Source organism: Carassius auratus, chromosome 50, assembly GCF_003368295.1.
Source record: "Carassius auratus strain Wakin chromosome 50, ASM336829v1, whole genome shotgun sequence".
NCBI lineage: Eukaryota > Metazoa > Chordata > Actinopteri > Cypriniformes > Cyprinidae > Carassius > Carassius auratus.
In genome coordinates this window covers 12,967,808-12,983,783 of record NC_039292.1, presented here as the reverse complement: position 1 = coordinate 12,983,783, position 15,976 = coordinate 12,967,808, and the positions used below count along the sequence as shown (strand labels likewise).

General features: G+C 37.8%; 1 protein-coding gene across 1 annotated transcript in view; it reads left to right on the top strand.

Moving 5' to 3' along the window:
• The window catches only part of gse1a (Gse1 coiled-coil protein a), a 39,394-nt gene extending 24,013 nt beyond the window's left edge, over window positions 1-15,381 (top strand). The window contains exons 6-16 of the mRNA XM_026239287.1: window positions 881-1,048; window positions 2,813-3,123; window positions 3,913-4,192; window positions 5,374-5,870; window positions 6,237-6,349; window positions 6,434-6,707; window positions 7,098-7,211; window positions 7,298-7,606; window positions 7,693-7,947; window positions 12,767-12,870; window positions 13,400-15,381. Coding sequence (XP_026095072.1) covers window positions 881-1,048; window positions 2,813-3,123; window positions 3,913-4,192; window positions 5,374-5,870; window positions 6,237-6,349; window positions 6,434-6,707; window positions 7,098-7,211; window positions 7,298-7,606; window positions 7,693-7,947; window positions 12,767-12,870; window positions 13,400-13,537 — 2,563 coding nt within the window. The 3' untranslated portion in view covers window positions 13,538-15,381. The remainder of the gene's footprint in view (window positions 1-880; window positions 1,049-2,812; window positions 3,124-3,912; window positions 4,193-5,373; window positions 5,871-6,236; window positions 6,350-6,433; window positions 6,708-7,097; window positions 7,212-7,297; window positions 7,607-7,692; window positions 7,948-12,766; window positions 12,871-13,399) is intronic.
• Window positions 15,382-15,976: the final 595 nt, after the last annotated feature.

The window sequence follows — 15,976 nt, the reverse complement described above, 5'->3', positions numbered from 1 at the left end:
GCTCTTCTTTCAGCGTGTATTATAGTTGAACCGCCAGATAATAAAGAAATGGCATGAAGTATTTCAAATAGTATTAATATATTCTTGTGAGTCTAAACCATCAAATCAGCTTAGCTGTTCTGTGTGTGAATGTTTGGCATGCTGTCTCGTCTCCTGCACATGATTTAATGGCTTTAATGAGAGAAGTGAACCTCAGGCTTGGACACACGCACACACACAGATGAACAGATGTACTGCTGTCTGAGACACAAGATCAAAATACACAGATATCAGAACGGATGCATGCATGTATGACAAGCCTGTTCTTTTTGTGTGCTATATTTGTCAGTCCTTTACCAAAAACACTCCAATAGTGAGTATTTCCCTATTGCAAGACAAAGACGAACAAATTCCAGCTCATTCCGATCAAATACTGAAACGAAGATGCAAAAAAAAAACGTGAGAACATAATGACTGCCTACATTCACATATCAACATCTCTTCAGTATTCAGAGTTCAGCCAATCAGAACGAAGACAATGTTTTAAAGGTACAGTAGCAAAAAAAAAAACAAAAAAAACTATAAGACCTTATATGTTTAGTGAGGGCGTAGGAAATAGACTGGACTTTGTTTGTCTTTCATTTGAAAAGCGCAGGAAATGTCCTGTTCTGTCAGATATGTGGACAGTCTCTGGGTTTGATCCTGTTGTGTCCTCTCTCTCTCTGTGTGTATGAATAACACCCTCAGCGTGTGTCTTTGTGGTGAGACAGCAGTGACAGAAATAGGCAGTGCTGTTCATGTCGCAGGGCCAGAGAGCAGAGGTTAATGAACGAGCCGGTTATTTATAGAGGCACTAATTATCTGCTCTCTCTCTCTGTCTCTGCTTCCTGTGGCTGATCAGGATGGAGGATTATTACAGACTGTCCGCCCTGCGCTCGCATTACTACCCGCTTCCAGAGGGGGGATCCCTGCCGGCCCTCCACCCGTCTGCTGTGCACCTGCCCATGCCGGGCGTCTTTTACCCTCCTGACATCACACACCAGTCGCTGTCAGCGCTGCACTCTGAGAGGTACACACACACACACACACACACACTACATATTCAAGGCTGCAGCTTGCGCATTAAATCCCTTCTTCGTCATCTTCACCAACTGATGAAGATAACACTGAATAAAAAAAGTGTGGAAACAGTTTCACTCAGACATTGATAGTAAATTACAGATAATTGCAAGGGATTCCAGAGAAACTGCTGACGTATAAAAACTGAACGGTTTTAAAGCATTTATTTTAATTACTTATATTTATAATATTTGATGCAGTACACTTATAGTTGATAATATTTGATAACATTTTAAATTTATATTATTATATTAATAGTAATATTAATTAAATATATTAATTTATTACATTGTTGAATATTAAATATATTTTATTATTTTAATTTGATTAATCTGTATTATATGTAGCCTACTTTAATTAAATTAATTCATAAAATGCATCTCGTTGAACCTTTTATAATATTTAATACATATAATTATTTTATATTTTAATACATATAATTATTATATATTCTGCTGCTAAATGCATACATTTTTAAATTTATAATTGAGATTTTTTTTTATCATTTATATTTATAATTATATTTATACCAGGGTTTTTTATTTTTAAATTATATGATTCATTTTAAGAATATAATAATGATATTTTTTATATATATATATATATATATATATATATATATATATATATATATATATATATATATATATATATATATATATATATATATATATATATATATATATATATAGATAGATAGATAACCAGGATTGATGAATGATTATATTGGTTGCAAGGCGAAGATTAGTATTAAAATTAATATTTCTACCGTTGGTTTCTACAAACCGTAATGGTTTCTACAAACTGATTACTGAGTCCAGAATTTGTTGATTATTTTATTATCAGTTTACTTTGTGTATTTTTTATTACATTTAATTTAAATGTAAGTTTTTTATTTAATATATATTTATATTTCATGTAATATTTAATGACATTTAAAAATGACATTTTAAATGAATTTATATTAATATATAAAATTATATTTTAATTAAATATTTAATGAAATATTAAGTAATTATTAATAACAATACCATCTTAGGCTAATTTACCAGTTTGGTTTTTTAAAACAAAGTAAAAAAGTTTAAAGATATCAAATATACATTTTGGCATTTAAAAACTGACCGCAACGATGTCTTTTATAATATTTAATTTGTAATCATTCATTTATCTTTTTTTTTTTTTTTACCTATTATCGGTTTCTCAATTTATATTGAATACTACTATTAACCTGCTATCTTTCTCTTTTCTATATTCATCTATATTCAAAATATTCAACTTCACCACAATTTGTATACTGTCTCGCAAGTGCTCATACTCTCTTCAGTAAATATAAATCTAGAAATATCTGCTGCATTACATATATGCAAACCACATGAACTTCACTGGCTGCTCTCCTATTGGCTGTTGCCATGTCACAACGATGCTCATTTGCATAACACTACACTCTACTCATTCATTCTTTAATTGACGCCCCGAGTGATAACTATTTGTGTAAATATGATCATTCCGACATCATCATATGATATTCTCCCATACATCACACACGTGTCACCTCGACACACAAACACGCTCTCTCTCGGTCTTCCTTCGTACCAAACATCATCAACACTCCTGTGTTCCTGCAGCCTCTCGCTGACTCGATTCTTCTTGTTCCTGTTGAGAGTGTTGCATCTCACACCATTTGTGTGCTTGTGTGTGTTTGGACCCTCCGCAGGCTGCAGATGGAAGAGGAGCTTCGCCAGCAGGAGAGGGAGAGGGAGCGAGAGCGAGAGAAGGAGAGAACGCGTGAAATCGAACGAGAGCGGCAGTGGGAACAGGAGGTGCAGAGAGAGAAAGACAGAGAGCTGGAGATTAAAAGAGAGCGAGGCAGAGACATGCAGGCGGTCAAGGCTGTGGAGAGACGCCACCTGAGCCACGAGCCGCCGGCCGGCCAACACTTGATCTCACAGTCTTATCCATACACACACCGGCAGCCCGTGAAGGAGCGGGGCAAGCTGGAGGAAAGACTCGCTGCTAACAGACCCGGTATGACAGTCGGAGCCGCCTAGAGCCAAAAACACATTATCCTTCTGTAAAACACAACAGAAGATACTTTGAAGAATGTTCCAGCTGTTACAATAAAAGTGAATGGGGTCCAAAATCGTATTCATTTGAAATAGAAAGCTTTTATATCATTCTAAATGCCTTTTACTGTCACTTTTGAATCATTTAATGATTTCATAAAAGTTATTTATCTTATGTATCTTACTTAATAGGCCTACTGCATATATTTAAATCCAGTTAGTATAATGGTGCAATATATCTGTTTTAAGACATCATTCACATTATTGACTTGTGAGCATAAGTTACTTATTACATATTTCATGCAGCTGGGTTCATGAATATTCAACATTTAAATTATGATTGATATTCACTCTGAGCTTTCTTTGAAAACTCACATTACCTGCAGCTTCAGTAACTGACTGCATTGCTCATGGGTTATTAAAATGTATCTACATGGGTATTAATTTAAATTAAATAATATTAAAAATATTTTTTTTATATAAAAAAAATAAGCTATTTTTAAAACAACTAGTACTAACTAAAGTAAAATAAAAAAGAAAGATCTACAAATTAAAGTTTTTTAATAAGTACTACAATACTATAGAAATAATACTGTAGTTCTGAAGACAAACAGTTTCTTTATAATAATGTGTCATGTAAGATGTTGCTATTTTGGTCCTTCTAGTATATTTACTACGTATAAATCCTTACAGATGTTGCGCTTTGAGAAGCACGTGTTTATTCATCTTTGCATCTGTCGTCTCTATACAGACAAACCCAAAGAAACGCCGCTGTTCATGCCTCAGTCTGGTCCGTACTCATCCTCAGGAGGTCCTTCCTCCAGCTCAACCTCAGGCCCTGGCCTCTCTTCAAGCGTCCCGTTTGGGAAGAGCCACAGGCCCATGGTAACTCCCATGATGCTCCAGCGGCAGGAGGACGACGACAGATGGCTCGGCAGACAGAGGGCGCTGAAGGTGGAGAGAGCGGACCGACACGGCCAGGAGTTTCAACAGCAAGACAAGCAGCAGGATGCTGGGAGGGAGACTCACAGGTCAGTGTTAAAGGAAAACAAAATCACATGGAAATGCTATTGGGTTTTTTAATGATGTGGAAGGCGACATTGAGTATGTCACTCATCTTGTCTTGAGAATGAAGATTTCACTGCATGATGTAGATTCAATAAGAGTTACCCATTTTAGACACATTGTTGTCTTTTTTTGCTCTATTTCGCCAGCAAATATAGTTCCAAACAAAGCCACAACACAACTGCTGTTTGTATCAAAGATAAAAAAAGAAAAAGAATCAGCTTCTTGAATGAATCGGTTGAATCAATGACTCGATTCACTCAAGACAGTGACTTGTGGCCATCTACTGCTGGTTTTGGTTTCATATTTAGGTAGATTTACATTTATTTAATGTATATATATTGTATAATTATTCTCTTCTTCTGTAGATGAATAAAGTGTAAATATTTTTTTGACTAAAAAAAAATTTGCAGCTTTATTTATGCATTTGTAATTGCAGTGTAAAATATCTAAATGCAGCTTTAGATGCAGCTTCTGTGCCACCTCTGCAGAGCAAAATGTAATTCTTTTGATATGATTTTTATTTGATTGGTTGATAGTGTTTTATTATTCTAAATCAATGTAGTGATTAGGAAATTAATTTGACATAGAAGATGATGCATACACACAAAAAGAGTAGAAAAGTTGTAAATTAAGCTATGAGCTAAATAAGCTGTAAATAGGCAAAAATGTCCCATGAATATCAATTTAAGGTGGAAAGAAATGACCCTTGTAACATAAAAATGCACAACAAAAGTCAATTTAAGGAGCCAAAAAATTCCCTTATAGAGGTAAAAGTACACCTTATAAGTGAATTTAGGGTGGCAAACATATTGCCCATATAAAAATAAAAATGGCCTTTAGAAGTCAGTTTATGGGAACAAAAATGGGTTCATAGTGGAAAAGTGTTGTGAACTGAATATTGCACAGAAAATGAAGACGTAAAAGCTTTGGGAGTCAGAACATCTGTCCATAATGGTCTTAAACCAGCCAGTATAGCTGTGCAAAAACTCACTCAGCAAAATAATGTCTAATTATGCGACTGAAAATAGTGAGATTTTTTTAAAACAATTTTTTTCCCCCAGTATGGCACGCCCCATCTCTTTCCATTGTGTGTTGTGATTGTGCCCTCTAGTGGTGCTCTGTAGAAATGTTTTCTGTGTTTCAGGTACAGCACACATCACCATGACAGGGGTGTCAGAGACCTGCCTCAACCTCTGGGGGCGCCGCCGCCTCTCATCACCCCCAAACCTCTCCCTCGGGACCAGCACCCCTCTTCTCCTGCTCCCAGCAGCTTCTGGAACCCCGTCTCCCTCCTCAACTCGCCCTCTGACCGCCCTCTGTCCCACATCCGTCCTTACTCGGGCCACAGCAGACCAAAGCCTCCCGAGGAGGACGTCAGGCCCTCCCCCATGCGGGTCAGCAGCCTCCTGGAGCCTGGCAAACACCCGGCGGAGCTGGAGAAATCCACCTGCAGCTTCCTGAGCCAGCAGAGGGCCTCCTTCTCCCAACCGGGACAATCTGCAGACAACAGGCCACCCCAGGGACCGGCTCTTGACCGGACAGACCCCGTGATGGTGTATGACCAGGCTCTCCAGCAGCACAGGAGACTCGTCAGCAAGCTTGACCTGGAGGAGAAGAAACGCAGGGAAGCCAGAGAGAAAGGTAGAAAATAAGACCCTTAAACAAAACATGTTCCTTCAGATGTCAATTTAGTCCTGAAGGTGAAGAAAGCATTAGTAAATAAATGTAAAAAAAAATTTTGAAGGTGGTGAAGCAAACATAAATATTAAAAAGATAAAGTAAAAATATTCACAGTATTTATTTGCCTGAATATCAAAAAATATCTATTTTTGTATTTATTTATTTATGTAATATATATGGTCTGCTTAAAAATGTAATTTAATGCATAAATATATAATATAAAAATGTTAAATTATATACAAAATTTGCAGAAAAGTTTGTATTGTATTCTTCCATCCATCCACAATGTCTTTCAGTTGATTTGTAATAATCTTCTGCCTGTCTCAGGTTATTACTATGAATTCGATGACTCGTATGATGAGAGCGATGAGGAGGAAGTTCGAGCCCATCTGAGAAGAGTCGCTCAGCAGCCTCCTCTCAAACTAGACACGTCTACAGAGGTACAGTCACACATTTCCTCAGTCAAAACCGCTACTGTCCTAAAAACTCTTCTCACAGCCGCTGTGGTTCTCTTCTCTCTGCAGAAGACCGAGTTTCTGTGTTTGTTTGGACTGACGACGCTCTCGAAGCGGGATGAGCTGCTGGAGACGAAGAGGAGGAAGAGGAGGAGGATGCTGCAGGAGCGAACCCCTTCACCCTCAGCCGTGCCGAGCAAACGTAAGACTCCGCCTCCTCCTCATCCTCCGCTCAGCACACGCTTCACCCCGGAGGAGATGGATGGCACGGAGGAGCTGGACGACAAGAAACACTTCCTCAGCATGTTCGACCTTAGCCATGTCAGTCTGGAAGAAAGACAAAGTATGTACACACACACACACACACACACACACCATATACTGTCACAGTCACATGACCAGCATCAAATAGGCTGGAGAACTTAACCTATAATAATAACACTAATAACACTTTATGCATAAATATTATTACATATAATTTTGTATAACTATATAATGCATAATATATTCCACACATTTTATTAAATATCAATTGTAAATATTAATATAAGAAAAAAAAACGTTATATATTTTATATGTTCTGTAGCTTGTGAAGGATAGTCCTAAATGTTATTTATATATATATATATATATATATATATCGAATATTTGACAAGAATTTGTTTTAAAGTCTGGGTTTATCACAGTTTGACCAATACATATTTATTTATTTATTTATTTTGTTTTACCTCAGAGAAAAAGAAGATCATGGACTTGCTGGAAGCTATCAAGCTAAAAACTGTTACTTTGGACACGCTCCGATACGCCACAGACAAGCCCTGCTCCAGCCCGTCCACTTCAGTGTCCGGTAAGAACAACACATACAGATGCAGCTTTAAACAGAGGAGCAGGTTTTGGCGTTAGTCCTGATCTCTGTTTTTCCCCATCATACAGCTGTCTCACATCTCAATCAGTCAGTCAGTAATGTTCACCCTGAACCCCGAAACCACTCGCATGAAAACCCTGATCCGCCTCAAGACCCACCACCACTGACTCCTCTACACACTCAAGGCCAACCCAACATGACGTCCCCCAGCAGAAGAGGCCCGGGCCAGCAGCCCCTCGCCCGACCCAAGGACCGGCCGCATGGATCGAACGGAGTAAAACTCCCCGTCTGGGAGCAAATCAACTCTGAGGAGTTCGCACAGAACTTCCATCAGTCCGTGCTGCAGTCCACTCAGATATCCCAGCAGAAACAGAAAGGTGACGATGGCTCCCTCTGTGGTCAAATTTGAGAAACAGAGCCGCAGACATTTAGCTTAATGTTTTTTGTGTTTGTATCCCATCAGGTGGAGCGAATGAGCAGTTTGAGCCCCCCGCGCTTCCTCCTCCAGGCCTCCAGAGGGCGATGAACACACTCCCTAATGGACAAAGCAATGGCCACTCCTGCCATATATCGACCCAACGTGACTCTCCAGGCACAAGGATTGACTTCTCAGCTGAGGAGGGCGTCAGTTCGGATGAAGACGAGGAAGAGGAGTCGTTCAGTCCCAAGTGGAAAGGGATCGAGTCGATATTTGAGGCGTATGAGGAGTACATGCAGGGTACGTTGATGGCACTTTGAGATTCAAATAAACTTTATTTGGGTTTGAAGGGAACATGGTGGCCTTTGGTGGAGTTGTATCAAACCTGTATGAACTTCTTTCTTCTGTTGAGCACAAAAGAAGATCATTTGAAGAACTGTTTGTAACCAAACAGGCGATGGTCCCTACTGATTTCTATAGTATGGAAAACATATTGTGGAAGTCAATGGCTACCAGCAACTGTTTAGTCACCAACACTCTTCAAGATGTTTTCTTTTGTGTTCAATAGAATAAAGAAACTCGTATAGGTTTGGAGTGGGAGGGTAAATGATATTAGAATCTTCATTTTTGGGTGAACTGTCCCTTAAGATGGCATCACATTAGCGAGTGTCTATGGTTAAAGTGAAAGTGAAAGTGAAGTGACATTCAGCCAAGTATGGTGACCCATACTCAGAATTTGTGCTCTGCATTTAACCCATCCGAAATGCACACACACAGAGCAGTGAACACAAGCAAGCAAGCAAGCAAGCAAGCAACTTTATTTATATAGCACATTTTTAAACAACAGACGCTGCCCCAAAGTGCTTTACAAAATTAATAAATTAAAATCATACAATAAAATAAACATAATTATTCAAAAGCTAAAGAAAACAAATACGTTTTTAAATAGGACTTAAAAGTTGTTACCGATGGAGCTGACCTCACATGGAATGGGAGACTATTCCAGAGTTTGGGACCTACTACAGAAAAAGCTCGATCTCCTTTTGATTTTAGACTACAACGAGGGACCTTTAAAAGCCGTTGATCGGTAGACCTAAGGACTCTAGAAGGAGAGTAAGGAACAATAAGATCACTGATGTACTGGGGTGCAAGGCCTGACAGCGCCTTGTAGACAAACAAGAGAATTTTAAAATCAATCCTGAATTTGACCGGAAGCCAATGTAAGGATTGTAGTACAGGAGTAATATGGTCTCTCTTTCTCACCCCCATTAACAGCCTTGCTGCTGCATTCTGCACTAACTGCAAGCGGGCAAGCAAAGTCTGGGGAAGACCAATATATAGAGAATTACAATAGTCAAGCTTAGATGTGATAAAGGAGTGAACCACAATTTCCAAATCCTTACTGGATAAAAAATGCTTTACTTTAGCAATTGATCTCAGGTTAAAAAAGCTACCTTTAACAACGGCACCAATCTGTTTCTTAAAGTTAAGTGATGAGTCCATAATAACCCCTAAACTCTTTACATGATTCGCAGTCTTTAGGGATAAGGATCCTAAATGATCAGGAAAGGCAGGTGAGACGGGAGAGCCTACAATCAAAACCTCAGTTTTACTCTCATTTAATTGGAGAAAGTTGCTAGATAGCCAGAGTTTAATGTCACTGTAACATTCCTGTGCTTTGTTCAGTGAACAGGTTTTATCTAAGCTCACAGGAAGGTAAAACTGGAGATCGTCTGCATAACAGTGATATGAAATACTATACTTCCGAAAAATAGCGCTTAGAGGAAGCATGTAAAGAGAAAACAGCAACGGTCCCAAAATCGACCCCTGAGGGACACCACAAACTAAAGGGGCCAATGTGGAAGAGAAGTCTCCCAAATTCACAGCAACTGTCCTGTCTCTTAAATATGATGCAAACCACTGTAGAGCTATACCCTGGACACCAACCCAACACTCCAGCCGATTGAGAAGAATTTCATGGTCTATCGTATCGAAGGCAGCACTCAGATCCAATAAAACCAGAACAACATGTGATCCGGAGTCCAACGATAATAAAATATCATTAGTGACCTTGAGCAGTGCAGATTCTGTGCTATGACAGGTCCTAAAGCCCGACTGGAATGTATCTAAAATATCATAAGTATTCAGATATGAATATAGCTGCGAATAGACCACTTTCTCTAAAATCTTGGAAATAAAAGGCAATTTAGAAATTGGCCTAAAGTTGTTATGGACTGTATGATCCAAATTAGGTTTTTTTAACAAGGGATGAAGAATTGCATGTTTGAAACTTTTAGGTACTACTCCACTCATCAAAGAGCTGTTAATTATAGCTGTTAGGCTAGAACTCACAGTAGAGAAAACATCTTTAAAAAGATGAGTAGGTAGAACATCCAGTCTGCAACTACCTCCGTTCATTTTACAGACAATATCTGCTAACTGCGCTGAGGAAACCGGTTCAAAGTTTGAAAAAATATTAGACAGCGCAGGATTAATTGATGAACAGGATTGTAAAGGTACAATTTCACTTCTGATCTTCTCAATTTTTTGAGTAAAAAACAATAAAAATTCTTCACAAGTTTCTTGTGTGGCATCTCTCATGACATTCCTTGGGGGGTTTAAAATGGAATCAATTGTGTTAAACAGTACTTTTGGCCGGTTTGCATTATCTGAAATTACCTTAGAGAAAAATTTCATTTTTTCCTCCTTTACTACTTTCTGATAGTTAGCCAAAGAATTTTTTAACATTTCAGATGAAATTTGAAGTTTATCTCTCTTCCACTTGCGTTCAGCTTTTCTACATTCTTTTCTAAAAGTGCGTGTTACATTATTTAGCCAAGGTTGAGAGATTCCCTTGTGTTTCTTTAGTTTAAGAGGGGCAACACAATCTAAAGCAAAAGTGCAAGACTTAGTAAAAACCTCAACCTGCACCTCAATGTCCTCTCCATCGATTTTGTCTGTAACATGAGATAAATAAAATTCTGAAAAAAGGTTTGCAGTTGTAGAATTGATGGACCTAGCATAATGTAAAGGCTGAGAAGAGATTGGATAGATATAAGAACAAACAGCATCGAATACCACTGAATAATGGTCAGAAATACCTACATCTGAAACCTCCAGATTTGATACTGAAATACCAAATGATAACACAAGATCTAATGTGTGACCTTTCATATGAGTAGAACCAAAAACATGTTGTGTTAAATTAAAAGTCTCAATAAGAGAAAGAAATTCATTAACCAATGGCATTGATGGGCAGCATAAATGGACATTAAAATCCCCAAGGACCAAAAGTTTATCACAGCGAGACATCAAACCAGAGAGAAAATCAGAAAATTGCTGAATGAAATCCTTATTCCATTTGGGCGGTCTATATACCAAAGCACAGAAAAAAGAATCCAGAGTATCTTTAGTAGCTGTACCTCGAAACTCGAATAGATTTGTGTGGATAGTAGTCTGCATTTAAAAGTGTTACGGAAAACAGTGGCAACCCCACCTCCTCGTCCTGCGGTCCGAGGAGAGTTCAAAGAGTCACAGCCTGGTGGTGTCAACTCACCCAAAGCCATCTGATCACCAGGATTCAACCAAGTCTCAGTAATAAAGAAAAAGTCAAGCGAACATGACATCATAAAATCATTCAAAATAAAGGCCTTGTTAGATATAGATCGTGCATTTAAGAGACCCATTTTTATGGAGGTGATTTCAGTCTTTTCCAACGGGACACTGGCAGTGTATTTTAACATGCTAAGATTGTTTACATTAACACCGCGTTTTACATCATTTAGATCATTCAGTTGATGACGACGAGAAGACCAGATGACTGGAACATGACTGTCAGAAGAAGCCATCTGAAAACTGCTATAACAGCGACGTGATCCACGATGCACATACCGTGGTCGACGCGTAATTCCCAGGGCAGCACATTGATTATAAACTCCGACTGGCAGGCGGTACGAGGATTTTAAACGTAGCAAGTCGGATGATGAATAGTATAAAGCCATATCGAAGATAAAACAATGGTCTGAGTATGCAGGCAGACAGAGAAAATCTGATTGAAATTGACGATGATCAGCAGGGAGAGTCAAACACATCAAGAAAAACAAAAGGGATAACATTTACATTTTCCGCTCGCAATCCAGAGTTAATAGTGGACATTCAATCCTACCATGGACGAACAAAACACAGGAATCAGGTGGTATCACCCTGGTGTGCGTCCTTTCGTGAAGATCTTGACAAGAACGGCAGAGAAGTCAGTTGCATAGTTTCCAAACCATGAACAGACGACAAGAACCAGTTGAGATAAGCCTGTTTCGCGTCTTTCGCAGGAAACAGCAGAATAAACAGAACGGATGTGAGTTTAGTCTCCAAACCTGTGAGGACAGTCCTTTTTCAAATCCTTTTAAATTCGTTAAAATAGTTTAAAAATTTGCAGGAAAAAAAAAAAAAAAAAAAACTTTTTAAAACTTTTAAAAAAGTCTAAAAATGCCGGAGAGCAGCGGCCGATACACACGCCAGCGTTCACTCAGACCGGAAGCCAATAAACACACACTGAGCACACACCCGGAGCAGTGGGCAGCCATTTATGCTGCGGCGCCCGGGGAGCAGTTGGGGGTTCGCTCAAGGCCTTGCTCAAGGGCACCTAAGTCGTGGTATTGAAGGTGGAGAGAGAACTGTTCATGCACTCCCCCCACCCACAATTCCGTCCGGCCCTAGACTAGAACCCACAACCCTTCAATTGGGAGTCCAACCCTCTAACCATTAGGCCACGACTTCCTACGTTAATAGTGTAGTGAAGCACAGCTCACACAGAAGTCACTTTCAAACCAAGATGCTTTCTGTGGGGCAACGTGGAGAAATCCATTTGACCTTCTTGAACCTGCTGCGAAATCTGCATGAGAAAATCTTTCACCTTTTTGCAAAACTCCTAATCATGTGAATTCCTAGATTTCATTCGTGAAAAGTGAGCCCACACTTAGGCTGCTTTGATTTGTCTGTGGTTGCAGAATACTGGCTTTTTAGAGTGCAGTTTGTTTTCTGTTGCATCAATATAGTCTCTCTCTCTCTCTCTCTCTCTCTCTCTCTCTCCCTCTCCCTCTCTTTCTCTTACTCCCTCCCTCAGAGAGAAGTGTAGAGCAGCAGGTTCTCCAGAGCGAGTGTAGACGTCTGGAGACGCAGCATTACAATCTCACTCTGACATCTGAGCAGCTTTCTCATAGCATGAGGGTAAGAGCATATTATGTTTGTATTTGTATTTATTGCATATTTAATTTTCTAAAGATTCTTATATTTTTTGTTTTATTATTTTTAAACAGAAACGGATAGGAAGCATGTCTTGTGGCCGTTTCATTGTGTATTTTAATGCTTTTAAATTCACTTCTTGAATTTAATTAAATTAATTAAATTCTTCCATTGTAATTTGTTTTATATTTATAATTTCTGGAGATTTATATATATATATATATATATATATATATATATATATATATATATATATATATATATATATATGTATATGTGTGTGTGTGTGTGTGTGTGTATGTTGCTAGCAATGCAGCGAGTTACTGTATGTCTTTGTGAGGCAAACTCCAGCCAATATTTGTCCTTGTTGACAATCACATTAACAGAAATGTTAGCGCCCCCTTGTGTCAGCTTTGAAATCCACCAATTGTCAGTGGATTTATTTTGTGATTTTTAAATAAATACCATTTAAACAACCTATGTATGTTTTCTCTTTTTATTCCCCTATATCCAGGACCTGTTAGCACAGAAGCACAATCTGGCGCTAAAGAGAGATCGTATGCAGGCCGAACTGGAGCACATCAAGAAATGTTTGACATTGCCATTATTTAACTGGCACAGAGGATACTACAAGAGACCTTCACCGAGGTGACCGTACTCACTCTGAAGATGGACCACAGAGTGACAGGAATCACCGCGGCCTCACATGAGAACATAGGATGATTTCAGCTTCGGCATGAAGAAGATAGACAAGCTATTGTTCATTATCAGGTGCCTCACTGTGACTCACTGCACTACAAGTCCAACCACTAGACAGAACAAAACAGCCATCACACATATCCATTACTTGACATACGGACTACATTTGACAGGACGCTTGCCAAGAGGTGCAGAAAAGCACCCCAGAGCTGGATGTGCACTTACAACTGATCTCTCAGACATTTGGTAGAAAACTCTGGTTCTGGATGACGAGCCGATGTGGAATTTAGTTCAAATGCTTTCATATTTATACAGATTTTAAAAGAATATGACTGTGTAAAATACTGTCAAATCACATTTTTGTATGTTTTTATTATTAATGATTAATTATACAAAGGACCGTAATTTGGAATATAAATATTTTAATGCTTTTTGCAGGGGGGAAAAAAAATGTGTTGATAAGGTACTGCTGGTCAGATTAGGAGAAATGTTTTAGAGAGAAGTGGGTTGAATTGAGTTTCCAATTCAAAAAAAAAAAGAAAAAAAGAGAAAAGGTTTTCGTTTATTAATTATAATTGTCCGAAAGTCATGAAAGTGTTTGTCTAGTGCTCTTTCCTGTATGCTTTGCTATTCTCCCTCCATCCAAAATTTCAATGCCATTATTTATCAGGTTATTTGAAAATGGACACTAAAATAAAACCGATCCAATGTGGGGATTACTTTATAAAAACTTTCATTACTGACAAACAGCATACAATATTTAGCAGACCAGCAGTTCATGTACATTCAAGTGCTTCATGGCAGTTTTTAATGAACATGTACATGAATGTATGATCACGATCATATGGATAATAAAATATATATAATAAAAACTCAATTGAAATACATCTCAAAATGATGCAGCTGAGGACATCAAATAATGCAAGCTGTTTAATTCATAAATTGAATTCATTATTGATTTCTGTATTACTTTGTTCATAGAATGATTATGAAATGACACAAAGGACCTCTATAAATCAACATGCTGTTAAACATTTATGCTTGTTAAATACTGTCTGTTATAGACTTGTATAATTATATAAACTTGAAAGTTATTATAAAGTGCTACCCAAATGTTTTGTATAAATTGGTGAAATATGATTTAGTTTCGAGCCTAGCTGCCACGAGAAGTCATTTTATACCGAAATTAGTGCCACGATGTTTTGTTCAGCAGCAGCTATTGAAAAAACATGATCACTTTATTATTATAATCTAAAGGTGAACGCATTTGACGTGTTGAATTTTAAAGATATTCCCAACGCTGCAAGTTGAGAAATGTCTGTGTCAAGATGTCTATCCTCCACTTTTCCTTTATGGCACTTAAAACGCGGACATGAAGGCCTGTTGTTATTATGGCATATTGTTTAAAACAAGCATGGCTTATTAAAAATCTGTTCATCTGTATTTAGGAAACGGAAGAGAAATGGACCCGCTGTGGTTGTAGCTAAAGGGGAGGGAAATAAATCTGTAAAATGTTTTAGTTGTAATTTTTAGTGGAATGAAATGTGAGTTAATATATTGTTGAAGGTAGAAATACTTATTTATGGATATATATGTGTATATACTGATAAAAAAAAAGAAGTAATGTTTGAAAAATTCAGTTCTTGCCATATTTTGTCTACAAAAACTCTCAAGCAATGAATGAAGTACTGTAACATGATTCATTCACAAGAGTAATGTGATTTTTCAGTTGTTTCTTGACTCTATGATTTACAAAGCAGCAAAATAAACTTGATATATGCTTTTTGTTTTACTGTATATTATGGTTATTATATTTTTCATGCACACAGTAGCCAAAGTAACTTTTGTGTTGGCTGTTGGCTAAAAGCAGTAGATTAACTTCACCACATCCTAACATCATTTGCTAGAATGTTTATGGTCTGTTTCACCCAGAAATTAATATACATTATAATTTACTCACCCTCATGTCATCTCCAAACCTCTGTAGCTTTCTTCCAAAAGTGCATAAAGTGAATTTATGAGAGTCCAATTAAAGTAGGCTATCATAAAAGTATGACTTATGAAATATCTTCTTCTGAACCCATAGTTTTGTATATGTATTAAAAAACGACAAAAACTTAAGTTATTAATCACTGAACATACACACTAACCTACTTCATGTCAGACGAACAAATGAACGAATCATTCTTTCGAGCCGGATCTTTAGAATAAATCTGATTCAAATGTGATTCGATCAGATTCGTTCAGTCCGATTCAGTGAACCAACTGTTAACAGCCCATAACTGTTGTAAATAATATATACTGTAAATGTATGTGTTTTGAAATGTGAAAAATATGACAAGTACTCATCCCACGCATTTGCAAGGTAGTCTACATTAAAGTTAAAATCGGC